The following is a 27161-nucleotide window of genomic DNA, read 5'->3' on the forward strand; positions in this document are numbered from 1 at the left end:
TGACAGGGACATTACTGTGTGGGGCATAATATGGTGACAGGGACGTTACTGTGTGGTGTATAATATGATGTAAGGGACGTTACTGTGTGGTGTATAATATGGTGTCAGGGACGTTACTGTGTGGTGTATAATATGGTGTCAGGGACGTTACTGTGTGGTGTATAATATGGTGACAGGGACGTTACTGTGTGGTGTATAATATGGTGACAGGGACATTACTGTGTGGGGTATAATATGGTGACAGGGACATTACTGTGTGGTGTATAATATGGTGACAGGGACGTTACTGTGTGGTGTATAATATGGTGACAGGGGTGTTACTGTGTGGTGTATAATATGGTGACAGGGGTGTTACTGTGTGGTGTATAATATGATGTAAGGGACGTTACTGTGTGGTGTATAATATGGTGTCAGGGGTGTTACTGTGTGGTGTATAATATGGTGACAGGGGTGTTACTGTGTGGTGTATAATATGGTGTCAGGGGTGTTACTGTGTGGTGTATAATATGGTGACAGGGACGTTACTGTGTGGGGCATAATATGGCATACCCTCCAACATTTTACACAGAAAAATCGGTACAAACCCGAAAAAGGGGCGTGGCCGCGGGCAAAGGCCCCTTTTCCTATACTTTCAATGGAAGTTTGGAGAGGCAAAAATCGGTACAGACCATGAAAAAAAGGTACTGTACCTATTAAAAAGGTACAGTTGGAGGGTATGATATGGTATCAGGGGCGTTACTGTGTGGGGTATAATATGGTGACAGGGACATTACTGTGTGGGGCATAATATGGTGACAGGGACATTACTGTGTGGGGTATAATATGGTGACAGGGACATTACTGTGTGGTGTATGATATGATGTAAGGGACATTACTGTGTGGTGTATAATATGGTGTCAGGGACGTTACTGTGTGGTGTATAATATGGTGTCAGGGACGTTACTGTGTGGTGTATAATATGGTGTCAGGGACGTTACTGTGTGGTGTATAATATGGTGACAGGACATTACTGTGTGGTGTATAATATGGTATCAGGGGCGTTACTGTGTGGGGCATAATATGGTATCAGGGGCGTTACTGTGTGGGGCATAATATGGTATCAGGGGCGTTACTGTGTGGGGCATAATATGGTATCAGGGGCGTTACTGTGTGGGGTGTAAGGCATACCTCCCAACATTCTGAATCGAGGAAATAGGACATGTAGGCACGGTAAAGCCTCGTCGCGGCCAAAAGGGGATGTGGCCTATAGAAAAGGGTCGTGACATCGTGAAGTGTCGCGATCCACGTCCCCCATTTTCCGTCAGTGAGGGGGCATGCCCCCAGACCTTCTGTCTCCCGTGAATAGACGCTGTGCGCATGCAGGAGCCTCCCAACTGCCCCCCCAGGACATTGCTGCCTGCGGGTGGGACAGCCCCAAAAAAACGGGACTGTCCCCCTTAAAGGACAAGCCCCCTTATTTTATGTGTTCTTTTTAAAATGTCTGAGGGGGGGGCATTTTTTTAATGTTCGCACTGGGAGCCAGATTGTCTAGAAACGTCCCTGCCCGCCATCGACGGTGCAGAAACATCCCCGCCCGCCATCGATGGTATGGAAACGTCCTTTACACCATCGATGGTAAAAAAAAAAAAAAAAACCTGCCCTGCCTACCATCGATGGTACAAAAACTTCCATGCCCACCATCAATGGTACAGAAATGGTTCTGCCCGCCATCGATGGTACAGAACCACCCATGGTTTCCGGACACGAATTCCCGCCCCCAGGTTCTGATTGGCCCAGTGAAGTACAGGGATGAGCTAGGGATGGTCATTGACCATCGATAGTTGCAAAACATGTCTCTTGTCACTGCAGTGACTGCACCATCGATGGTGAACAGACCGCTAGCCATCCCTGGTGAGCGGCGCCCCCTCCTGTCACATCCCTCGCAGAGGAGCCTGGTAGAGGGGCGGGGCCGCTGGCAGCACGTGGGACGCACGGTCAGGTGGCGTCACTACCCGAAAGCTGCGCCTGCGCAGTGTGAACCGCCGTGGCCCCGCCCCCCGGTGATTCCCTGTGTGTTCGGTACAGCGCCGGCCGCCATGTTACTCACCGTGTACTGCGTCCGCCGCGATCTCTCCGAGATTACCTTCTCCCTGGACGTGGACCCGGACTTCGAGCTGGAGAACTTCCGCGCGCTGTGCGAGTTGGAGAGCGGGATCCCGGCCGCCGAGTCTCTGGTGAGGCACACTGCTGGAGGGGGACCTGGTGTAGGGGGAATGGGGAGGAGGAGGGGGGGGGGGGGCTGGTGTGAGGGGGATAGGGAGTGTGGGGGGACCTGGTGTGGGGGGGACCTGGTGTGAGGGGGATAGGGAGTGTGGGGGGGACCTGGTGTGAGGGGGATAGGGAGTGTGGGGGGACCTGGTGTGAGGGGGATAGGGAGTGTGAGGGGCATAGGGAGTGTGGGGGGACTTGGTGTGAGGGGCATAGGGAGTGGGAGTGTGGGGGGACCTGGTGTGAGGGGGTTAAGAAGTGTGGGGGGATAGGGAGGTTGGGGGGACCTGGTGTGAGGGGGATAGGGAGTGTGGGGGGACCTGGTGTGAGGGGGATAGGGAGTGTGGGAGGACCTGGTGTGAGGGGGGACCTACTGTGGGGGAATGGGGAGTGAGGGGGGACCTACTGTGGGGGAATGGGGAGTGAGGGGGGACCTACTGTGGGGGAATGGGGAGTGAGGGGGGACCTACTGTGGGGGAATGGGGAGTGAGGGGGACCTGGTGTGAGGGGGGACCTGGTGTTGGGGGAATGAGGGGGACCTGGTGTGGGGAGGAATGGGGAGTGAGGGGGGACCTGTTGGGGTGTGATGGCTGAGGGGAGGACCTGTTTGGGTGTGATGGGAATGGGGAGTGAGGGGGGACCTGTTGGGGTGTGATGGCTGAGGGGAGGACCCGTTGGGGTGTGATGGCTGAGGGGAGGACCCGTTGGGGTGTGATGGCTGAGGGGAGGACCCGTTGGGGTGTGATGGCTGAGGGGAGGACCCGTTGGGGTGTGATGGCTGAGGGGAGGACCCGTTGGGGTGTGATGGCTGAGGGGAGGACCTGTTGGGGTGTGATGGGAATGGGGAGTGAGGGGGGACATGTTGGGGTGTGATGGCTGGGGGGAGGACCTGTTGGGGTGTGATGGCTGAGGGGAGGACCTGTTGTTGGGGTGTGATGTCTGAGGGGAGGACCTGTTGTTGGGGTGTGATGGGTGAGGGGAGGACCCGTTGGGGTGTGATGGGTGAGGGGAGGACCCGTTGGGGTGTGATGGGTGAGGGGAGGACCCGTTGGGGTGTGATGGGTGAGGGGAGGACCCGTTGGGGTGTGATGGGTGAGGGGAGGACCCGTTGGGGTGTGATGTCTGAGGGGAGGACCCGTTGGGGTGTGATGGGTGGGGTGGGAGGACCCATAGGGGTGTGATGGGTGAGGGGAGGACCCGTTGGGGTGTGATGGGTGAGGGGAGGACCCGTTGGGGTTTGATGGGTGAGGGGAAGACCTGTAGAGGTTTGATGGGTGAGGGGAGGACCTGTAGGGGTGTGATGGGTGAGGGGAGGACCCGTTGGGGTGTGATGGGTGAGGGGAGGACCCGTTGGGGTTTGATGGGTGAGGGGAGGACCTGTAGGGGTGTGATGGGCGAGGGGGGGACCTGAAGTGAGGGTGGGGGAGTGACTGGGGACCAGATATGTAACGTGTATGATTGTGGAAGATGGGATGGGTAGACGATAACGGCCGCAGAATGCTGGGGCGGGGGACACGAGTGGAACAAAGCCCCTAGAGGGCTCAGGGGCGAGCTGCACTTGCCACAGGTTCTGTTCCCACTTTATGGGTGACGTGGGAGTAGTCCCTTGTTGTGGTCGGGATGTAGGCGGAGGTATTGTGACCGGCGGTCTCCTGATACATCCCGGGAAGATACTATAATTGTATATGTCACAGTACGTTACGGTGATCCACGCTATGTAACCATTGCTGCACATGCAGTCTCTGTACCCGCAGAGGTAGTGCCGGCTGCTGAACACACAGGTTTGGTGCCATAATGGGCAGTGTATAGGACAGTGAAGAAAGAGGGCCCTGCTCCTGAGAGCTTACAATCTATTTGTGTGATGAAGTATCTATGGTGGTGGGTCTGGTTTTTGACATTGACATAAATCCGGCAGTGTATGTCTGTAAAGCCGTGCAGCCGCTGTGTGGGAACATTGAGGCGTGTACACAGGACATAGGTCACGTGTGTTCCATGGCCAGTTATTTGTGCAGAGCCTTTGTTACCCAGCAGGTAAGCCGTCTCCATAGCACACAGTTATCCCAGTATGGCCACCCTCAGGCCGGTCAGGTGTAATATAACTGTCTCCATGGATTCCTTTATCTGCAGGACATTTACACTGTCACTCTATTAGGTACCCCTGTCTGGTGCTGTGTCGGATCCTCCTCAGACACTCTGGCCCATGGTGACATGATGGCGTCACGTAGTTGCTGTAGATCTGACTGCTGCACATGCATGCTGCCAATCTGTTCCCCCACATACCAGAGGTGCTCTACAGTACTGACACCTGGTGACTGCTCTACAGTATTGACACCTAGTGACTGCTCTACAGTACTGACACCTGGTGACTGCTCTACAGTACTGACACCTGGTGACTGCTCTACAGTACTGACACCTGGTGACTGCTCTACAGTACTGACACCTGGTGACTGCTCTACAGTACTGACACCTGGTGACTGTGGCGGCCGTAGTGTACAGGAGCCAGCGCCTGGTACGCTTAAAGGGCTGCATGTTATCCTTTAGTTCAAAAGTTGAAGAACTTGGATCCCAACTTGTCAGAAAATCCCCCCATGTGCCTTTAGCCTCCACACAGTGTCCATACCTCCACCATGTGCCAGTTGGACCTCCATTCTTGTCCCACACATGCCACTCAAGCTTCCCCACTGCTTGGCCTGGCCTTACGGGACTCTGCATATATCCCCACCCGCGGAGGGCAGAAAACACAGCACCCCCTCCGCGGATTGGATGCGCTGTGTGACCTCCAGCCACTATACAGAGGAGGTCATGTAATGCCACAGATGTCTGCTCCCATTCATTCTCATTCTGTGCTGTATCAGAAAGCCGAGAGCGAGTCAGTGCTGGGCCCCCTGGTGACTCCTCGCCGGGCCCCCTGTTGTCACCAGGGCATAACTACAGCTTTAGGACTGTATAGCCCACCTCCTGCCACAGAGAGCAGCAATGAGTAAGGGGTGTGGTTATTTTTCCCATAAGCCTTTGAGGCAGCCTATGGATGACCTCTGCATGGTAAGATCCCGGTTACCTTGCTCTGGCCGCAGTACACTGCTGGCCTCATAGCCAGTTTAAGGCGGGGATGCAGGGCATACTGTACCCCGGTCACCCCTCTGTCAGGGTACCCCCGACCAGAACACACTGACATCACTAGTTTTCCCTCTTGTGCAGCAGCAGAACCAGACAGCCAGCAGAATGTGAGCAGGATAGTATGCAGTGCAGTCAGAGACACAGGAATATCAGATTTTATGAACTATCAATGGAGTTTCTCATCCAGGGGAGAGATAGGAGGGTGGGATCCCTGATGTCACTTACAGCTCTCTCCACACCTGGGTGTCTGAGTCCTGTGTAACTTGTTACCTAATGAGGGTTTAGAGAGACACACACACACACACACACACACACACACACACACACACACACACTGTCCTCCTGAGTCCTGTCCCAGTGTGTAAGTAGTACAGAGGCTGCTGCTATTTTTGCATGTGACAAGATACATTTTAGATTTTATTTTTCTATGTGTATTTTAAGATTGTTTCAGTTGTCTATGTTCCACTACAACAGGCATGTCCAAACTGCGGCCCTCCAGCTGTTGAGAAACTACACACCCCAGCATGCCCTGACACAGCTTTAGCATTCACTGACAGCAAAACTGTGTCAGGGCATGCTGGGATATGTAGTTTCACAACAGCTGGAGGGCCGCAGTTTGGACATGCCTGCACTACAACATTGTCTTTCAATTAGACTATAAACAGTACCCAGGTATTATTAAATTATTAGTTTAAATCTAATATACACCATTGGGCTAAATTTAATATACACAATCCATACCTCCCACCATGACCCATTCCAGGAGGGACAACATTCCCTCTACCTGGACTTTCTTCTTGATTTATGATTGCAATCACCTGTGATGAAACACCTTTCTTATCAATTACATAGTTCAACACAGGTGACGCCAATCATATATTAAGAGGAAAGTCTATATAAAGCAAATTTTTTCACTCCTGAAATGTGTCATGGTGGGAGGTACGCACATCTTGTACACAGCGCCCCCCCTGTCCAAAGTGCCCCGGGCACCCCCAAGGCTTAATCCGGCCCTGGCTGGCCTGCAGTGATCTGTGTAGCGTAGCTCAGAGACATGCTTCTTACATGGCGATGAGACATGGGTGTGATGTATAGAGAGAGGAACTCCTCATCTTATTACATGGCTGTATGATAAATCAGGCTCTGCTGGGAGGTATAATATGGATAAATCATAGGGCAATTATGTATACACCGCAGAGTGTTAGTGGGAGCCGGCGACTTATTCTGCATATTAGCCAGTAAGGACCTGCATGGCTGCTTATATGACCAGTGCCCGGATATTCACTATATAATGTATAACTATATAATATAGTTAGCTATTGTTTGATACTGTCCCTAGGGGAGGGACATCAACACCTTCCACCTGGCGTCAGGCCAGTGATTGGTCGGTGAGTTGTGATCACGTGTCTGATTTTGGGTGTACAGTGTGACTGAGTACATAATGAGGTTGTATTGATACCTGTCATACCAGAATATCAGCCAGTAATTCCGCTCAGGCACGTGATGTTACCTGTCCTCATTACTGATTACTCAGCATAAATCAGCAGCAGGATGAAGCTCCCTGCGTCTTGTAGTTACTGTTTCTGTATCGCCCTCACATTCCTCCATAGCCCGTGTCTGGGACCGCTGCGCCATCCTGTATTATAATGCGGATCCATTACTCTGTTGTCTTCTCACACTGTTCCTCTGTTCCAGATCATATACGCAGAGAGGCCGCTCACAGACAACCAGCGATCACTGTCGTCCTATGGGTTAAAAGATGGCGATGTGGTGGTCTTGCGACAGAAAGATCCTACAGAGGCGCGGCCCGCGGCACAGTTCCCAGGTATGATGTGGCGATCGCTGGCTCGGAAGGCTGCCCTGCTTTCTGAACCACTCACCTGCTTCGCTTTAGATAATGATGCTGAGCGGTGGCGGTTCACCATGTGACGTGTGCGACTGCTGTCTGCCCCAGGGCTGTAATACATCAGTGTCTTTCTCTTGGGGCAGGCAGAGAGTGACCGCTTTCAGGGTAGCACTGAACAGCATATAAATGTATTATAGCTGAGCATTTCCGCTATGCATTTAGGTTTTGTTTGATGCCACATACGGTAATCATGTTATGTTCTTTTACCTCCTTTCAGGTCTACCCAGAATAGACTTCAGTAGTATTGCAGTTCCGGGAACCTCCAGAGAGACGGCTTCTCCCCAGCCGGCCGCAGCGGCGCCAGATTCCACGTCTTTTCCTCAGGGGCTGGATAACCCCGCTCTGCTGAGGGATATGCTGCTGACCAATCCCCACGAGCTATCCCTGCTGAAAGAGCGCAATCCACCCCTGGCGGAGGCGTTGCTGAGCGGAGATCTGGGTGAGTGTGGTTTCGTACACCGGGTATGGTGCTGGGGGCTCACTAGGGGGGTATCCGCTCATCCGATGTCTATCTTCTGCAGAGAAATTCACCAAGGTCCTCCAGGAGCAACAGCAGGAAAGAGCCAAGCGGGAGCAGGAGCGGATACGCCTATTCTCCGCTGACCCTTTCGACCTAGATGCGCAGGCTAAGATAGAGGAAGACATAAGGTGCGGCGCGCACACTTCCTGTGTAGGACTTTCTTGTATGGTGGTGTATGGTCCCTCAGCCGTGGACTATCTATAGATGTGTACATACAGCATTGCTGCAGTTGCACCAAACAGACACTCTCGGAACGCCAGGTCCCGTTTTTGCAGAAAATGCATCTTAGGCGCATATATATGGCAAGGACGCACGAGGAGACTGTGCTGATCATGTAATATGACACGTGTATATATGTGTGCGACTAAATCTGTACACGAACTGCTACAATGTAGCAGCCGCAGATTTTTCAATACAAGTTCCGTCGTGCTCCGTATACCGACTCCATGGCGCACAGTATACACGTGTCATATGTAACCAGAATCAGCGCAGTCTCTTGGTGCGTCCTAGTCGCATTGCGTTGTTTCAAAGATGCAATTTTGGCAAAAAGACCCCTGACATTAGAAGAGCTGCACAGAGGACCTGGCGTCTCCCGCTGCTGGGTGTATTGAGGCTACGTCTGTATATTACACGTACTGCTTACATTATCATAGTTCTGATGAGTTTATAGCTTACGGGTCACTAGTCATGTCAGAATAATCCTATGCTGGGCGAGGTCATATTAATTATACTAAGAATACATCCATAGAAATTTGCAACAGAGATGGATAATGCATCTACTATGTGAGCCCCCACAGGTTCCGGGGAACTGCACTGAGAGTCTCTGTGATACGTGCATAGTCTGAGGGAAGGTCCCTGCCTCACTCCCTGGTCTCCATAACACGTGTACAGTCTGAGGGAAGGTCTCTGTCTCACTCCCTGGTCTCCATAACACGTGTACAGTCTGAGGGAAGGTCCCTGTGTCACTCCCTGGTCTCCATCACACGTGTACAGTCTGAGGGAAGGTCCCTGCCTCACTCCCTGGTCTCCATGACGTGTACAGTCTGAGGGAAGGTCCCTGCCTCACTCCCTGGTCTCCATGACGTGTACAGTCTGAGGGAAGGTCCCTGTGTCACTCCCTGGTCTCCATAACACGTGTACAGTCTGAGGGAAGGTCCCTGTGTCACTCCCTGGTCTCCATGGCACGTGTACAGTCTGAGGGAAGGTCCCTGTCTCGCTCCCTGGTCTCCATCACACGTGTACAGTCTGAGGGAAGGTCCCTGCCTCACTCCCTGGTCTCCATGACATGTGCATAGTCTGAGGGAAGGTCCCTGCCTCACTCCCTGGTCTCCATGGCACGTGTACAGTCTGAGGGAAGGTCCCTGCCTCGCTCCCTGGTCTCCATGACGTGTACAGTCTGAGGGAAGGTCCCTGTCTCACTCCCTGGTCTCCATGACATGTGCACAGTCTGAGGGAAGGTCTCTGCCTCACTCCCTGGTCTCCATGACGTGTACAGTCTGAGGGAAGGTCCCTGTGTCACTCCCTGGTCTCCATGACATGTGCACAGTCTGAGGGAAGGTCCCTGTCTCGCTCCCTGGTCTCCATCACACGTGTACAGTCTGAGGGAAGGTCCCTGTGTCACTCCCTGGTCTCCATGACATGTGCACAGTCTGAGGGAAGGTCCCTGTCTCACTCCCTGGTCTCCATGACACGTGTACAGTCTGAGGGAAGGTCCCTGTCTCACTCCCTGGTCTCCATGGCACGTGTGCAGTCTGAGGGAAGGTCCCTGTGTCACTCCCTGGTCTCCATGGCACGTGTACAGTCTGAGGGAAGGTCCCTGTCTCGCTCCCTGGTCTCCATCACACGTGTACAGTCTGAGGGAAGGTCCCTGCCTCACTCCCTGGTCTCCATGACACGTGTACATTCTGAGTGAAGGTCCCTGTCTCACTCCCTGGTCTCCATGACACGTGTACATTCTGAGGGAAGGTCCCTGTGTCACTCGGACACGTGTACATTCTGAGGGAAGGTCCCTGTCTCACTCCCTGGTCTCCATAACACGTGTACAGTCTGAGGGAAGGTCTCTGTCTCACTCCCTGGTCTCCATAACACGTGCACAGTCTGAGGGAAGGTCCCTGTCTCACTCTCTGGTCTCCATGACATGTGTACAGTCTGAGGGAAGGTCCCTATCTCACTCCCTGGTCTCCATAACACGTGTACAGTCTGAGGGAAGGTCTCTGTCTCACTTCCCGCCTCTCCCCTCACAGGCAGCAGAACATTGAGGAGAACATGACGATAGCCATGGAAGAGGCTCCGGAGAGCTTTGGCCAGGTGGTGATGCTGTATATTAATTGCAAAGTGAATGGTTACCCAGTAAAGGCGTTCGTGGACTCAGGTGAGGTCTGGGAAAGAGCGTATTGGAGAAAGGGAGTTCTCCCGGGCTGCGGGAGTCTCATTGTACTGTTTCTCATGACAGGCGCCCAGATGACCATAATGAGCCAGGCCTGTGCTGAGCGATGTCACATCATGAGATTAGTGGACAGAAGATGGGCTGGAATAGCTAAGGGGGTCGGCACGCAGAAGATCATTGGCAGAGTGCACCTGGGTGAGTGTCATCCTCCTTACCTACTCACCATACACTGTGTAGCAGTGTATACAGTCTTACAGTCACATAGTGTACTGCGCCCCGTACTGTGTGTAGCAGTGTATACAGTCTTACAGTCACATAGTGTACTGCGCCCCCTACTGTGTGTAGCTGTGTATACAGTCTTACAGTCACATAGTGTACTGCGCCCCGTACTGTGTGTAGCAGTGTATACAGTCTTAGTCACATAGTGTACTGCGCCCCGTACTGTGTGTAGCAGTGTATACAGTCTTACAGTCACATAGTGTACTACTCACCATACTGTGTGTAGCAGTGTATACAGTCTTACAGTCACATAGTGTACTGCGCCCCGTACTGTGTGTAGCAGTGTATACAGTCTTACAGTCACATAGTGTACTACTCACCATACTGTGTGTAGCAGTGTATACAGTCTTACAGTCACATAGTGTACTACTCACCATACTGTGTGTAGCAGTGTATACAGTCTTACAGTCACATAGTGTACTACTCACCATACTGTGTGTAGCAGTGTATACAGTCTTACAGTCACATAGTGTACTGCGCCCCGTGCTGTGTGTAGCAGTGTATACAGTCTTAGTCACATAGTGTACTGCGCCCCGTACTGTGTGTAGCAGTGTATAGTCTTACAGTCACATAGTGTACTGCGCCCCGTACTGTGTGTAGCAGTGTATACAGTCTTACAGTCACATTGTGTACTACTCACCATACTGTGTGTTGCAGTGTATACAGTCTTACAGTCATAGTGTACTGCGCCCCGTACTGTGTGTAGCAGTGTATACAGTCTTACAGTCACATAGTGTACTGCGCCCCCTACTGTGTGTAGCTGTGTATACAGTCTTACAGTCACATAGTGTACTACTCACCATACTGTGTGTAGCAGTGTATACAGTCTTACAGTCACATAGTGTACTACTCACCATACTGTGTGTAGCAGTGTATACAGTCTTACAGTCACATAGTGTACTACTCACCATACTGTGTGTAGCAGTGTATACAGTCTTAGTCACATAGTGTACTGCGCCCCGTGCTGTGTGTAGCAGTGTATACAGTCTTACAGTCACATAGTGTACTGCGCCCCGTACTGTGTGTAGCAGTGTATACAGTCTTACAGTCACATAGTGTACTGCGCCCCGTACTGTGTGTAGCAGTGTATACAGTCTTACAGTCACATTGTGTACTACTCACCATACTGTGTGTAGCTGTGTATACAGTCTTACAGTCACATAGTGTACTGCGCCCCGTACTGTGTGTAGCAGTGTATACAGTCTTACAGTCACATAGTGTACTGCGCCCCCTACTGTGTGTAGCTGTGTATACAGTCTTACAGTCACATAGTGTACTACTCACCATACTGTGTGTAGCAGTGTATACAGTCTTACAGTCACATAGTGTACTACTCGCCATACTGTGTGTAGCAGTGTATACAGTCTTACAGTCACATAGTGTACTGCGCCCCGTACTGTGTGTAGCAGTGTATACAGTCTTAGTCACATAGTGTACTACTCACCATACTGTGTGTAGCAGTGTATACAGTCTTACAGTCACATAGTGTACTACTCACCATACTGTGTGTAGCAGTGTATACAGTCTTACAGTCACATAGTGTACTACTCACCATACTGTGTGTAGCAGTGTATACAGTCTTAGTCACATAGTGTACTGCGCCCCGTGCTGTGTGTAGCAGTGTATACAGTCTTACAGTCACATAGTGTACTGCGCCCCGTACTGTGTGTAGCAGTGTATACAGTCTTACAGTCACATAGTGTACTACTCACCATACTGTGTGTAGCAGTGTATACAGTCTTAGTCACATAGTGTACTACTCACCATACTGTGTGTAGCAGTGTATACAGTCTTACAGTCACATAGTGTACTACTCACCATACTGTGTGTAGCAGTGTATACAGTCTTACAGTCACATAGTGTACTACTCACCATACTGTGTGTAGCAGTGTATACAGTCTTACAGTCACATAGTGTACTACTCACCATACTGTGTGTAGCAGTGTATACAGTCTTACAGTCACATAGTGTACTGCGCCCCGTGCTGTGTGTAGCAGTATATACAGTCTTACAGTCACATAGTGTACTACTCACATACTGTGTAGCAGTGTATACAGTCTTGCAGTCACATAGTGTACTACTCACATACTGTGTGTAGCAGTGTATACAGTCTTAGTCACATAGTGTACTACTCACCATACTGTGTGTAGCAGTGTATACAGTCTTAGTCACATAGTGTACTACTCACCATACTGTGTGTAGCAGTGTATACAGTCTTAGTCACATAGTGTACTACTCACCATACTGTGTGTAGCAGTGTATACAGTCTTAGTCACATAGTGTACTACTCACCATACTGTGTGTAGCAGTGTATACAGTCTTAGTCACATAGTGTACTACTCGCCATACTGTGTGTAGCAGTGTATACAGTCTTAGTCACATAGTGTACTGCGCCCCGTACTGTGTGTAGCAGTGTATAGTCTTAGTCACATAGTGTACTACTCACCATACTGTGTGTAGCAGTGTATACAGTCTTACAGTCACATAGCGTACTACTCACCATACTGTGTGTAGCAGTGTATACAGTCTTAGTCACATAGTGTACTACTCGCCATACTGTGTGTAGCAGTGTATACAGTCTTAGTCACATAGTGTACTGCGCCCCGTACTTTGTGTAGCAGTGTATACAGTCTTAGTCACATAGTGTACTACTCACCATACTGTGTGTAGCAGTGTATACAGTCTTACAGTCACATAGTGTACTACTCACCATACTGTGTGTAGCAGTGTATACAGTCTTAGTCACATAGTGTACTGCGCCCCCTACTGTGTGTAGCAGTGTATACAGTCTTACAGTCACATAGTGTACTGCGCCCCCTACTGTGTGTAGCAGTGTATACAGTCTTAGTCACATAGAGTACTACTCACCATACTGTGTGTAGCAGTGTATACAGTCTTACAGTCACATAGTGTACTGCGCCCCGTACTGTGTGTAGCAGTGTATACAGTCTTAGTCACATAGTGTACTGCGCCCCCTACTGTGTGTAGCAGTGTATACAGTCTTAGTCACATAGAGTACTACTCACCATACTGTGTGTAGCAGTGTATACAGTCTTACAGTCACATTGTGTACTACTCACCATACTGTGTGTAGCAGTGTATACAGTCTTACAGTCACATAGTGTACTGCGCCCCCTACTGTGTTTAGCGGTGTATACAGTCTTACAGTCACATAGTGTACTGCACCCCGTACTGTGTGTAGCAGTGTATACAGTCTTACAGTCACATAGTGTACTGCGCCCCGTACTGTGTGTAGCAGTGTATACAGTCTTACAGTCACATAGTGTACTGCGCTCCGTACTGTGTGTAGCAGTGTATACAGTCTTACAGTCACATAGTGTACTGCGCCCCGTACTCTGTGTAGCAGTGTATAGTCTTACAGTCACATAGTGTACTACTCACCATACTGTGTGTAGCAGTGTATACAGTCTTACAGTCACATAGTGTACTGCGCCCCGTACTCTGTGTAGCAGTGTATAGTCTTACAGTCACATAGTGTACTACTCACCATACTGTGTGTAGCAGTGTATACAGTCTTACAGTCACATAGTGTACTGCGCCCCGTACTGTGTGTAGCAGTGTATAGTCTTACAGTCACATAGTGTACTGCGCTCCGTACTGTGTGTAGCAGTGTATACAGTCTTACAGTCACATAGTGTACTGCGCCCCGTACTGTGTATAGTCTTACAGTCACATAGTGTACTACTCACCATACTGTGTGTAGCAGTGTATACAGTCTTACAGTCACATAGTGTACTACTCACCATACTGTGTGTAGCAGTGTATACAGTCTTAGTCACATAGTGTACTGCGCTCCGTACTGTGTGTAGCAGTGTATACAGTCTTACAGTCACATAGTGTACTGCGCCCCGTACTCTGTGTAGCAGTGTATAGTCTTACAGTCACATAGTGTACTACTCACCATACTGTGTGTAGCAGTGTATACAGTCTTACAGTCATAGTGTACTGCGCCCCGTACTGTGTGTAGCAGTGTATAGTCTTACAGTCACATAGTGTACTGCGCTCCGTACTGTGTGTAGCAGTGTATACAGTCTTACAGTCACATAGTGTACTGCGCCCCGTACTGTGTGTAGCAGTGTATAGTCTTACAGTCACATAGTGTACTACTCACCATACTGTGTGTAGCAGTGTATACAGTCTTACAGTCACATAGTGTACTACTCACCATACTGTGTGTAGCAGTGTATACAGTCTTAGTCACATAGTGTACTGCGCTCCGTACTGTGTGTAGCAGTGTATACAGTCTTACAGTCACATAGTGTACTGCGCCCCGTACTCTGTGTAGCAGTGTATAGTCTTACAGTCACATAGTGTACTACTCACCATACTGTGTGTAGCAGTGTATACAGTCTTACAGTCACATAGTGTACTGCGCCCCGTACTGTGTAGCAGTGTATACAGTCTTACAGTCACATAGTGTACTGCGCCCCGTACTGTGTGTAGCAGTGTATACAGTCTTACAGTCACATAGTGTACTACTCGCCATACTGTGTGTAGCAGTGTATACAGTCTTACAGTCACATAGTGTACTGCGCCCCCTACTGTGTTTAGCGGTGTATACAGTCTTACAGTCACATAGTGTACTGCGCTCCGTACTGTGTGTAGCAGTGTATACAGTCTTACAGTCACATAGTGTACTGCGCCCCGTACTCTGTGTAGCAGTGTATAGTCTTACAGTCACATAGTGTACTACTCACCATACTGTGTTTAGCAGTGTATACAGTCACATAGTGTACTGCGCCCCGTACTGTGTGTAGCAGTGTATAGTCTTACAGTCACATAGTGTACTGCGCTCCGTACTGTGTGTAGCAGTGTATACAGTCTTACAGTCACATAGTGTACTGCGCCCCGTACTGTGTGTAGCAGTGTATAGTCTTAGTCACATAGTGTACTACTCACCATACTGTGTGTAGCAGTGTATACAGTCTTACAGTCACATAGTGTACTACTCACCATACTGTGTGTAGCAGTGTATACAGTCTTACAGTCACATAGTGTACTGCGCTCCGTACTGTGTGTAGCAGTGTATACAGTCTTAGTCACATAGTGTACTGCGCCCCGTACTCTGTGTAGCAGTGTATAGTCTTACAGTCACATAGTGTACTACTCACCATACTGTGTGTAGCAGTGTATACAGTCTTAGTCACATAGTGTACTGCGCTCCGTACTGTGTGTAGCAGTGTATACAGTCTTACAGTCACATAGTGTACTGCGCCCCGTACTCTGTGTAGCAGTGTATAGTCTTAGTCACATAGTGTACTACTCACCATACTGTGTGTAGCAGTGTATACAGTCTTACAGTCACATAGTGTACTACTCACCATACTGTGTGTAGCAGTGTATACAGTCTTAGTCACATAGTGTACTGCGCTCCGTACTGTGTGTAGCAGTGTATACAGTCTTACAGTCACATAGTGTACTGCGCCCCGTACTCTGTGTAGCAGTGTATAGTCTTACAGTCACATAGTGTACTACTCACCATACTGTGTGTAGCAGTGTATACAGTCTTACAGTCACATAGTGTACTGCGCCCCGTACTGTGTAGCAGTGTATACAGTCTTACAGTCACATAGTGTACTGCGCCCCGTACTGTGTGTAGCAGTGTATACAGTCTTACAGTCACATAGTGTACTACTCGCCATACTGTGTGTAGCAGTGTATACAGTCTTAGTCACATAGTGTACTGCACCCCCTACTGTGTGTAGCAGTGTATACAGTCTTACAGTCACATAGTGTACTGCGCCCCGTACTGTGTGTAGCAGTGTATACAGTCTTACAGTCACATAGTGTACTGCGCCCCCTACTGTGTGTAGCAGTGTATACAGTCTTAGTCACATAGAGTACTACTCACCATACTGTGTGTAGCAGTGTATACAGTCTTACAGTCACATTGTGTACTACTCACCATACTGTGTGTAGCAGTGTATACAGTCTTACAGTCACATAGTGTACTACTCACCATACTGTGTGTAGCAGTGTATACAGTCTTACAGTCACATAGTGTACTGCGCCCCCTACTGTGTTTAGCGGTGTATACAGTCTTAGTCACATAGTGTACTGCGCTCCGTACTGTGTGTAGCAGTGTATACAGTCTTACAGTCACATAGTGTACTGCGCCCCGTACTCTGTGTAGCAGTGTATAGTCTTACAGTCACATAGTGTACTACTCACCATACTGTGTTTAGCAGTGTATACAGTCACATAGTGTACTGCGCCCCGTACTGTGTGTAGCAGTGTATAGTCTTACAGTCACATAGTGTACTGCGCTCCGTACTGTGTGTAGCAGTGTATACAGTCTTACAGTCACATAGTGTACTGCGCCCCGTACTGTGTAGCAGTGTATAGTCTTAGTCACATAGTGTACTACTCACCATACTGTGTGTAGCAGTGTATACAGTCTTAGTCACATAGTGTACTACTCACCATACTGTGTGTAGCAGTGTATACAGTCTTACAGTCACATAGTGTACTGCGCTCCGTACTGTGTGTAGCAGTGTATACAGTCCTAGTCACATAGTGTACTGCGCCCCGTACTCTGTGTAGCAGTGTATAGTCTTACAGTCACATAGTGTACTACTCACCATACTGTGTGTAGCAGTGTATACAGTCTTAGTCACATAGTGTACTGCGCCCCGTACTGTGTGTAGCAGTGTATACAGTCTTACAGTCACATAGTGTACTACTCACCATACTGTGTGTAGCAGTGTATACAGTCTTACAGTCACATAGTGTACTGCGCCCCGTACTGTGTGTAGCAGTGTATACAGTCTTACAGTCACATAGTGTACTGCGCCCTGTACTGTGTGTAGCAGTGTATACAGTCTTACAGTCACATAGTGTACTACTCACCATACTGTGTGTAGCAGTGTATACAGTCTGGTCTTATAGCTGGGCGAGTCTTCAGTTTCAGGCTGAGCGATAGCTTATACTGGGTCTGGAGACCCCCTTCTCGTGGGTTAGCTGTGTCCTTAGTGTATAGACAGATATTAGGGGTGGTGTATGGGGATGGGACCCTGTCTCGTGGGTGGCTGTGTCCGTGGTCTATAGACAGGTATTGGTATATGGGGGCAGACCCTGCCTTGTAGGAGGGTGTTTCCATGGTCTATAGCCAGATATTTGGGGTGGTATATGGAGAGCAGAGATGGTTTTGGGTGTTAGTCCCTATAGACCTGTAGTTTCTCTGACGTCCTAAGTGGATGCTGGGACTCCGTAAGGACCATGGGGATTAGCGGCTCCGCAGGAGACTGGGCACAACTAAAGAAAGCTTTAGGACTACCTGGTGTGCACTGGCTCCTCCCACTAAGACCCTCCTCCAGACCTCAGTTAGATTCTTGTGCCCGGCTGAGCTGGATGCACACTAGGGGCTCTCCTGAGCTCCTAGAAAGAAAGTATATTTTAGGTTTTTTATTTTACAGTGAGATCTGCTGGCAACAGACTCACTGCAGCGAGGGACTAAGGGGAGAAGAAGCGAACCTACCTAACTGGTGGTAGCTTGGGCTTCTTAGGCTACTGGACACCATTAGCTCCAGAGGAATCGACCGCATGGAACCGGCCATTGATGTTCGGTCCCGGAGCCGCGCCGCCGGCCCCCTTACAGAGCCAGAAGCAAGAAGTGTTCCGGAAAATCGGCGGCAGAAGACTTCAGTCTTCACCAAGGTAGCGCACAGCACTGCAGCTGTGCGCCATTGCTCCTCATGCACACCTCACACTCCGGTCACTGAGGGTGCAGGGCGCTGGGGGGGGGGGGCGCCCTGAGCAGCAATATAAACACCTTGCCTGGCAAAATCATCACAATATATAGCCCCAGAGGCTATATATGTGATAAATACCCCTGCCAGAATCCATAAAAAAGCGGGAGAAAAGTCAGCGAAAAAGGGGCGGAGCTATCTCCCTCAGCACACTGGCGCCATTTTCTCTTCACAGTGCAGCTGGAAGACAGCTCCCCAGGCTCTCCCCTGTAGTTTTCAGGCTCAAAGGGTTAAAAAGAGAGGGGGGGCACTAAATTTAGGCGCAATATTGTCTATACAAGCAGCTATTGGGGGGAAAATCACTCAGTTATAGTGTTAATCCCTGCATTATATAGCGCTCTGGTGTATGCTGGCATACTCTCTCTCTGTCTCCCCAAAGGACTTTGTGGGGTCCTGTCCTCAGTCAGAGCATTCCCTGTGTATGTGCTGTGTGTCGGTACGGCTGTGTCGACATGTGGGATGAGGAAGGTTACGTGGAGGTGGAGCAGAGGCCGATAAATGGGATGTCGCCCCCTGTGGGGCCGACACCAGAGTGGATGGATAGGTGGAAGGTATTAACCGACAATGTCAACTCCTTACATAGAAGGCTGGATGACGTAAAACAGCTGTGGGACAGCCGGCTTCTCAGTCCGCGCCTGCCCAGGCGTCTCAAAGGCCATCAGGGGCTCAAAAAAGCGCCCGTTACCTCAGATGGCAGACACAGATGTCAACACGGAGTCTGACTCCAGTGTCGACGAGGTTGAGACATATACACAATCCACTAGGAACATCCGTTACATGATCTCGGCAATGAAAAATGTGTTACGCATTTCTGACATGAACCCAAGTACCACATAAAAGGGGTTTTATTTTTGGGGAGAAAAAGCAGCCAGTGTTTTGTTCCCCCATCAGATGAATGAAGTGTGTAAAGTAGCGTGGGTTCCCCCGATAAGAAACTGGTAATTTCTAAAAAGTTACTGATGGCGTACCCTTTCCCGCCAGAGGATAGGTCACGTTGGGAGATATCCCTTAGGGTGGATAAGGCGCTCACACGTTTGTCAAAAAAGGTGGCACTGCCGTCTTAGGATACGGCCACCTTGAAGGAGCCTGCTGATAAAAAGCAGGAGGCTATCCTGAAGTCTGTATATACACACTCAGGTTATATACTGAGACCTGCAATTGCCTCAGCATAAATAGTGCTGCTGCAGCGTGGTCTGATACCCAGTCAGATAATATTAATACTCTAAGACAGGGATAATAGTTTGCTAACATAGAGCATATTAAAGACGTCGTCTTAGATATAAAGGATGCACAGAGGGATATTTGCCGGCTGGCATCCAGAATTAATGCAATGTCCATTCTGCCAGGAGGGTATTAGAAACCCGGCAGTGGACAGGTGATGCTGCCTATAAAAGGCACATGGAGATTCTGCCTTATAAGGGTGAGGAATTGTTTGGGGATGGTCTCTGGGACCTCGTATCCACAGAAACAGCTGGGAAAAAAAATAAAAAATTTCTCTGACGTCCTAGTGGATGCTGGGACTTCCGTAAGGACCATGGGGAATAGCGGCTCCGCAGGAGACTGGGCACAAAAGTAAAAGCTTTAGACTAGCTGGTGTGCACTGGCTCCTCCCCCTATGACCCTCCTCCAAGCCTCAGTTAGATTTTTGTGCCCGAACGAGAAGGGTGCATGCTAGGTGGCTCTCCTGAGCTGCTTAGAAGTAAAAGTTTAAATAGGTTTTTTATTTTCAGTGAGTCCTGCTGGCAACAGGCTCACTGCATCGTGGGACTAAGGGGAGAAGAAGCGAACTCACCTGCGTGCAGAGTGGATTGGGCTTCTTGGCTACTGGACATTAGCTCCAGAGGGACGATCACAGGTTCAGCCTGGATGGGTCCCGGAGCCGCGCCGCCGCCCCCCTTACAGAGCCAGAAGAGCGAAGAGGTCCGGAGAAATCGGCGGCAGAAGACGTTCCTGTCTTCAAATAAGGTAGCGCACAGCACTGCAGCTGTGCGCCATTGCTCTCAGCACACTTCACACTCCGGTCACTGAGGGTGCAGGGCGCTGGGGGGGAGCGCCCTGAGACGCAATAAAACACTGTAAAAACCTTATATGGCTAAAGAAATGCATCACATATAGCTCCTGGGCTATATGGATGCATTTAACCCCTGCCAGTTTTCCTGAAAAAAGCGGGAGAAAAGGCCGCCGTGAAGGGGGCGGAGCCTTTCTCCTCAGCACACAAGCGCCATTTTCTTTCACAGCTCCGCTGGAAGGACGGCTCCCTGACTCTCCCCTGCAGTCCTGCACTACAGAAACAGGGTAAAACAGAGAGGGGGGGCACTATTGGCAGCTAATATATAAATACAGCAGCTATAACAGGGAGTAACACTTATATAAGGTTATCCCTGTATATATATAGCGCTCTGGTGTGTGCTGGCAAACTCTCCCTCTGTCTCCCCAAAGGGCTAGTGGGGTCCTGTCCTCTATCAGAGCATTCCCTGTGTGTGTGCTGGGTGTCGGTACGATTGTGTCGACATGTATGAGGAGGAAAATGATGTGGAAGCAGAGCAATTGCCTGTGTTAGTGATGTCACCCCCTAGGGAGTCGACACCTGACTGGATGGTCGTATTTAAAGAATTACGTGACAATGTCAGCACTTTGCAAAAAACTGTTGACGACATGAGACAGCCGGCAAATCAGTTAGTGCCTGTTCAGGCGTCTCAGACACCGTCAGGGGCGCTAAAACGCCCGTTACCTCAGATGGTCGACACAGACCCAGACACGGATACTGAATCCAGTATCGACGGTGAGGAGACAAACGTAATGTCCAGTAGGGCCACACGTTACATGATCACGGCAATGAAGGAGGCATTGAACATTTCTGACACTACAAGTACCACAAAAAAGGGTATTATGTGGGGTGTGAAAAAACTACCAGTAGTTTTTCCTGAATCAGAGGAATTAAATGAGGTGTGTGATAAAGCGTGGGTTTCCCCCGATAAAAAACTGCTGATTTCTAACAAATTATTGGCACTATACCCTTTCCCGCCAGAGGTTAGGGCACGTTGGGAAACACCCCCTAGGGTAGATAAGGCGCTCACACGCTTATCAAAACAAGTGGCGTTACCGTCTCCTGATACGGCCGCCCTCAAGGAACCAGCTGATAGAAGGCTGGAAAATATCCTAAAAGGTATATACACACATACTGGTGTTATACTGCGACCAGCAATCGCCTCAGCCTGGATGTGCAGTGCTGGAGTGGCTTGGTCGGATTCCCTGACTGAAAATATTGATACCCTGGATAGGGACAGTATTTTATTAACTATAGAGCATTTAAAGGATGCATTACTATATATGCGAGATGCACAGAGGGATATTTGCACCCTGGCATCAAGAGTGAGTGCGATGTCCATTTCTGCCAGAAGGGCGTTATGGACGCGACAGTGGTCAGGTGATGCAGATTCCAAACGACATATGGAAGTATTGCCGTATAAAGGGGAGGAGTTATTTGGGGTCGGTCTATCAGACCTGGTGGCCACGGCAACGGCTGGAAAGTCCACCTTTTTACCCCAGGTCACCTCTCAGCAGAAAAAGACACCGTCTTTTCAAACTCAGTCCTTTCGTTCCTATAAGAACAAGCGGGCAAAAGGCCACTCATTTCTGCCCCGGGGCAGAGGAAGGGGAAAAAGACTGCACCAGGCAGCCTCTTCCCAGGAGCAGAAGCCCTCCCCCGCTTCTGCCAAGTCTTCAGCATGACGCTGGGGCCTTACAAGCGGACTCAGGCACGGTGGGGGCCCGTCTCAATAATTTCAACGCGCAGTGGGCTCACTCGCAAGTGGACCCCTGGATCCTGCAGGTAGTATCACAGAGGTACAAATTGGAATTCGAGACGTCTCCCCCTCGCCGATTCCTGAAGTCTGCTCTTCCAACGTCTCCCTCCGACAGGGAGGCAGTATTGGAAGCCATTCACAAGCTGTATTCCCAGCAGGTGATAATCAAGGGCGAACCTGGAGAAGGGGACTATATGGTATCTCTGGACATCAAAGATGCTTATCTCCATGTCCCAATCTTCCCTTCTCACCAGGGGTACCTCAGGTTTGTGGTTCAAAACTGTCATTATCAGTTTCAGACGCTGCCGTTTGGATTGTCCACGGCACCCCGGGTCTTTACCAAGGTAATGGCCGAAATGATGATTCTTCTTCAAAGAAAAGGCGTCTTAATTATCCCTTACTTGGACGATCTCCTGATAAGGGCAAGATCCAGGAAACAGTTAGAGTTCGGAGTAGCACTGTCTCAGGTAGTGCTACGTCAGCACGGGTGGATTCTAAATATCCCAAAATCACAGCTGATTCCAACAACACGTCTACTGTTCCTGGGGATGATTCTGGACACAGTCCAGAAAAAGGTGTTTCTCCCGGAGGAGAAGGCCAGGGAGTTATCCGAGCTAGTCAGGAACCTCCTAAAACCAGGCCAAGTGTCAGTGCATCAATGCACGAGAGTCCTGGGAAAAATGGTGGCTTCTTACGAAGCAATTCCATTCGGAAGATTCCATGCAAGAACTTTTCAGTGGGATCTGCTGGACAAATGGTCCGGATCGCATCTTCAGATGCATCAGCGGATAACCCTATCTCCAAGGACAAGGGTGTCTCTCCTGTGGTGGTTACAGAGTGCTCATCTTCTAGAGGGCCGCAGATTCGGCATTCAGGATTGGATGCTGGTGACCACGGATGCCAGTCTGAGAGGCTGGGGAGCAGTCACACAGGGAAGAAATTTCCAGGGCTTGTGGTCAAGCATGGAAACGTCTCTTCACATAAATATTCTGGAACTAAGGGCCATTTACAATGCCCTAAGTCAAGCAAGGCCTCTGCTTCAGGGTCAGTCGGTATTGATCCAATCGGACAACATCACGGCAGTCGCCCACGTCAACAGACAGGGCGGCACAAGAAGCAGGAGGGCAATGGCAGAAGCTGCAAGGATTCTCCGCTGGGCGGAAAATCATGTGGTGGCACTGTCAGCAATGTTCATTCCGGGAGTGGACAACTGGGAAGCAGACTTCCTCAGCAGACACGACCTCCACCCGGGGGAGTGGGGACTTCACCCAGAAGTCTTCCAAGTGATTGTAAACCGTTGGGAAAAACCAAAGGTGGACATGATGGCGTCCCGTCTCAACAAAAAACTTGCAAAAAAATATTGCGCCAGGTCAAGGGACCCTCAGGCAATAGCGGTGGACGCTCTGGTAACACCGTGGGTGTACCAGTCGGTGTATGTGTTCCCTCCTCTGCCTCTCATACCCAAAGTACTGAGAATCATAAGAAGGAGAGGAGTAAGAACTATACTCGTGGCTCCGGATTGGCCAAGAAGAACTTGGTACCCGGAACTGCAAGAGATGCTCACGGAGGACCCGTGGCCTCTACCTCTAAGAAAGGACCTGCTCCAGCAGGGACCTTGTCTGTTCCAAGACTTACCGCGGCTGCGTTTGACGGCATGGCGGTTGAACGCCGGATCCTGATGGAAAAAGGCATTCCAGATGAAGTCATCCCTACCCTGATCAAAGCCAGGAAGGATGTAACCGCGAAACATTATCACCGCATTTGGCGGAAATATGTTGCGTGGTGTGGGGCCAAGAAGGCCCCCACAGAGGAATTTCAACTGGGTGGTTTCCTGCATTTCCTGCAAGCAGGACTGTCTATGGGCCTAAAATTAGGATCCATTAAGGTTCAGATTTCGGCCCTGTCGATCTTCTTCCAGAAAGAACTGGCTTCAGTGCCTGAAGTTCAGACGTTTGTCAAGGGGGTACTGCATATACAGCCTCCTTTTGTGCCACCAGTGGCACCTTGGGATCTCAATGTAGTTTTAGGGTTCCTAAAATCACATTGGTTTGAACCACTCACCACTGTGGAATTAAGATATCTCACATGGAAGGTGGTCATGCTGTTAGCTCTGGCGTCAGCCAGGCGTGTCTCAGAATTGGCGGCTTTGTCATATAAAAGCCCTTACCTAATTTTTCATTCAGACAGGGCAGAATTGAGGACTCGTCCTCAATTTCTCCCTAAGGTGGTTTGAGCGTTTCACATGAACCAACCTATTGTGGTGCCTGCGGCTACTAGGGACTTGGAGGACTCCAAGTTGTTGGACGTAGTCAGGGCCCTGAAAATATATGTTTCCAGGACGGCTGGAGTCAGAAAATCTGACTCGCTGTTTATCCTGTATGCACCCAACAAGCTGGGTGCTCCTGCTTCTAAGCAGACGATTGCTCGTTGGATTTGTAGTACAATTCAGCTTGCACATTCTGTGGCAGGACTGCCACAGCCAAAATCTGTTAAAGCCCATTCCACAAGGAAAGTGGGCTCATCTTGGGCGGCTGCCCGAGGGGTCTCGGCTTTACAACTTTGCCGAGCAGCTACTTGGTCAGGGGCAAACACGTTTGCAAAATTTTACAAATTCGATACCCTGGCTGAGGAGGACCTGGAGTTCTCTCATTCGGTGCTGCAGAGTCATCCGCACTCTCCCGCCCGTTTGGGAGCTTTGGTATAATCCCCATGGTCCTTACGGAAGTCCCAGCATCCACTAGGACGTCAGAGAAAATAAGAATTTACTTACCGATAATTCTATTTCTCATAGTCCGTAGTGGATGCTGGGCGCCCATCCCAAGTGCGGATTGTCTGCAATACTTGTATATAGTTATTGTTACAAAAAAATCGGGTTGTTTATTGTTGTGAGCAATCTTTTCAGAGGCTCCTACGTTTATCATACTGTTAACTGGGTTCAGATCACAGGTTGTACGGTGTGATTGGTGTGGCTGGTATGAGTCTTACCCAGGATTCAAAATCCTTCCTTATTATGTACGCTCGTCCGGGCACAGTATCCTAACTGAGGCTTGGAGGAGGGTCATAGGGGGAGGAGCCAGTGCACACCAGCTAGTCTAAAGCTTTTACTTTTGTGCCCAGTGTCCTGCGGAGCCGCTATTCCCCATGGTCCTTACGGAAGTCCCAGCATCCACTACGGACTACGAGAAATAGAATTATCGGTAAGTAAATTCTTATTTTTTTTTTTTTACCTCAGGTTTCCTCACAGCCTAAGAAAGCACTGTATTTTCAGCTACAGTCCTTTCGGCTTCAGAAAAGCAAGCGGGTCAAAGGCGCTTCCTTTCTGCACAGAGACAAGGGAAGAAGGAAAAAGCTGCACCAGCAGCCAGTTCCCAGGATCAAAAATCTTCCCCCGCTTCCTCTGAGTCCACCGCATGACGTTTGGGCTCCACAGGTGGAGACAGGTGCGGTAGGGGCGCGTCTCGGGAACTTCAGGGACCAGTGGGCTTGCCCACAGGTGGATCCCTAGGTTCTGCAAATAGTATCACAGGGATACAGGCTGGAGTTCGAGGCGACTCCCCCTCGCCGTTACCTCACATCAGCCTTGCCTGCTGCCCTCGGAGAAAGGTAGTACTGGCGGCAATTTACAAGCTGTACTTCCAGCAGGTGAAATCAAGGTACCCCTCCTTCAACAAGGCCGGGGTTACTATTCCAAAATGTTGTGGTACCGAAACCAGACGGTTCGGTGAGACCCATTCTAAAATTGAAAGCCTTGAACACTTATATACAAAGGTTCAAGTTCAAAATGGAATCGCTCAGGGCGATTATTGCAAGCCTGGAGAATTTCATAGTATCACTGGACATCAAGGATGCTTACCTGCATGTCCCTATTTACCCTCTTCACCAGGAGTACCTCAAAATTGTGGTACAGGATTGTCATTGCCAATTCCAGACGTTGCCGTTGGTCTGTCCCCGGCACCGAGGTATTTACCAAGGTAATGGCCGAAATAATTATCCCGTACTTGGACGATCTCCTTATAAAGGCGAGGTCCAGGGAGCAGTTGTTCGGCGGAGTAGCACTATCTCGGGAAGTGCTACAACAGCACGGCTGGATTCTGAATATTCCAAAGTCGCAGCTGGTTCCTACGACGCGTCTACTGTTCCTGGGTATGGTTCTGGACACAGAACAGGATAAAAAGGGTTTCTCCCGGAGGAGAAGTCCAAGGAGTTGTCGTCTCTAGACAGAGACCTCCTAATACGTATACAGGTGGCGGTGCATCAATGCACGCGAGCCCTGGGAAGGATGGTAGCTTCTTACAAAGAAATTCCATTCGCCAGGTCCCATGCAAGGATTTTCCAGTGGGATCTGTTGGACAAGTGGTCCGGGTCGCATCTTCAGATGCATCGGCGGATAACCCTGTCTCCAAGGGCCAGGGTGTCGCTGTTGTGGTGGCTGCAGAGTACTCATCTTCTAGGGGGCCGCAGATTCGGCATACAGGACTGGGTCCTGGTGACCACGGATGCCAGCCTTCGAGGCTGGGGGGCAGTCACACAGGGAAGAAACTTCCAAGGCTATGGAAAAGTCAGGAGACTTCCCTACACATAAATATTCTGGAACTAAGGGCCATTTACAATGCCCTAAGTCAGGCTAGACCCCTGCTTCAACACCGGCCGGTGCTGATCCAGTCAGACAACATCACGGCGGTCGCTCATGTAAACCGACAGGGCGGCACAAGAAGCAGGATGGCGATGGCAGAAGCCACAAGGATTCTCCGATGGGCGGGAAATCATGTGTTAGCACTGTCAGCAGTGTTCATTCCCGGAGTGGACAACTGGGAAGCAGACTTTCTCAGAAGACACGACCTCCACCCGGGAGAGTGGGGACTTCATCCAGAAGTTTTCCAAATGATTGTACACCGTTGGGAAAGGCCACAGGTGGACATGATGGCGTCCCGCCTCAACAAAAAGCTACAAAGATATTGCGCCAGGTCAAGGGACCCTCAGGCGATAGCTGTGGACGCTCTGGTAACACCGTGGGTGTACCAGTCGGTGTATGTGTTCCCTTCTCTGCCTCTCTTACCCAGGGTAATGAGAATAATAAGAAGGAGAGGAGTAAGAACTATACTCATTGTTCCGGGTTGGCCAAGAAGAGCTTGGT

The 27161-nt window shown here is 50.0% G+C and overlaps 1 protein-coding gene across 2 annotated transcripts in view; it reads left to right on the plus strand.

Moving 5' to 3' along the window:
* Window positions 1-1863: 1863 nt before the first annotated feature.
* Window positions 1864-27161, plus strand: part of LOC134965734 (protein DDI1 homolog 2) — a 38545-nt gene continuing 13247 nt past the window's right edge. The window contains exons 1-6 of one of the 2 annotated variants that reach the window (XM_063942076.1): window positions 1864-2213; window positions 7057-7186; window positions 7485-7706; window positions 7789-7915; window positions 10031-10158; window positions 10240-10368. In XM_063942076.1, coding sequence (XP_063798146.1) covers window positions 2076-2213; window positions 7057-7186; window positions 7485-7706; window positions 7789-7915; window positions 10031-10158; window positions 10240-10368 — 874 coding nt within the window. In that variant the 5' untranslated portion in view covers window positions 1864-2075. The remainder of the gene's footprint in view (window positions 2214-7056; window positions 7187-7484; window positions 7707-7788; window positions 7916-10030; window positions 10159-10239; window positions 10369-27161) is intronic. The other variant, XM_063942077.1, reaches the window with a different exon arrangement.

Source organism: Pseudophryne corroboree, chromosome 10 (assembly GCF_028390025.1).
Source record: "Pseudophryne corroboree isolate aPseCor3 chromosome 10, aPseCor3.hap2, whole genome shotgun sequence".
Lineage (NCBI taxonomy): Eukaryota > Metazoa > Chordata > Amphibia > Anura > Myobatrachidae > Pseudophryne > Pseudophryne corroboree.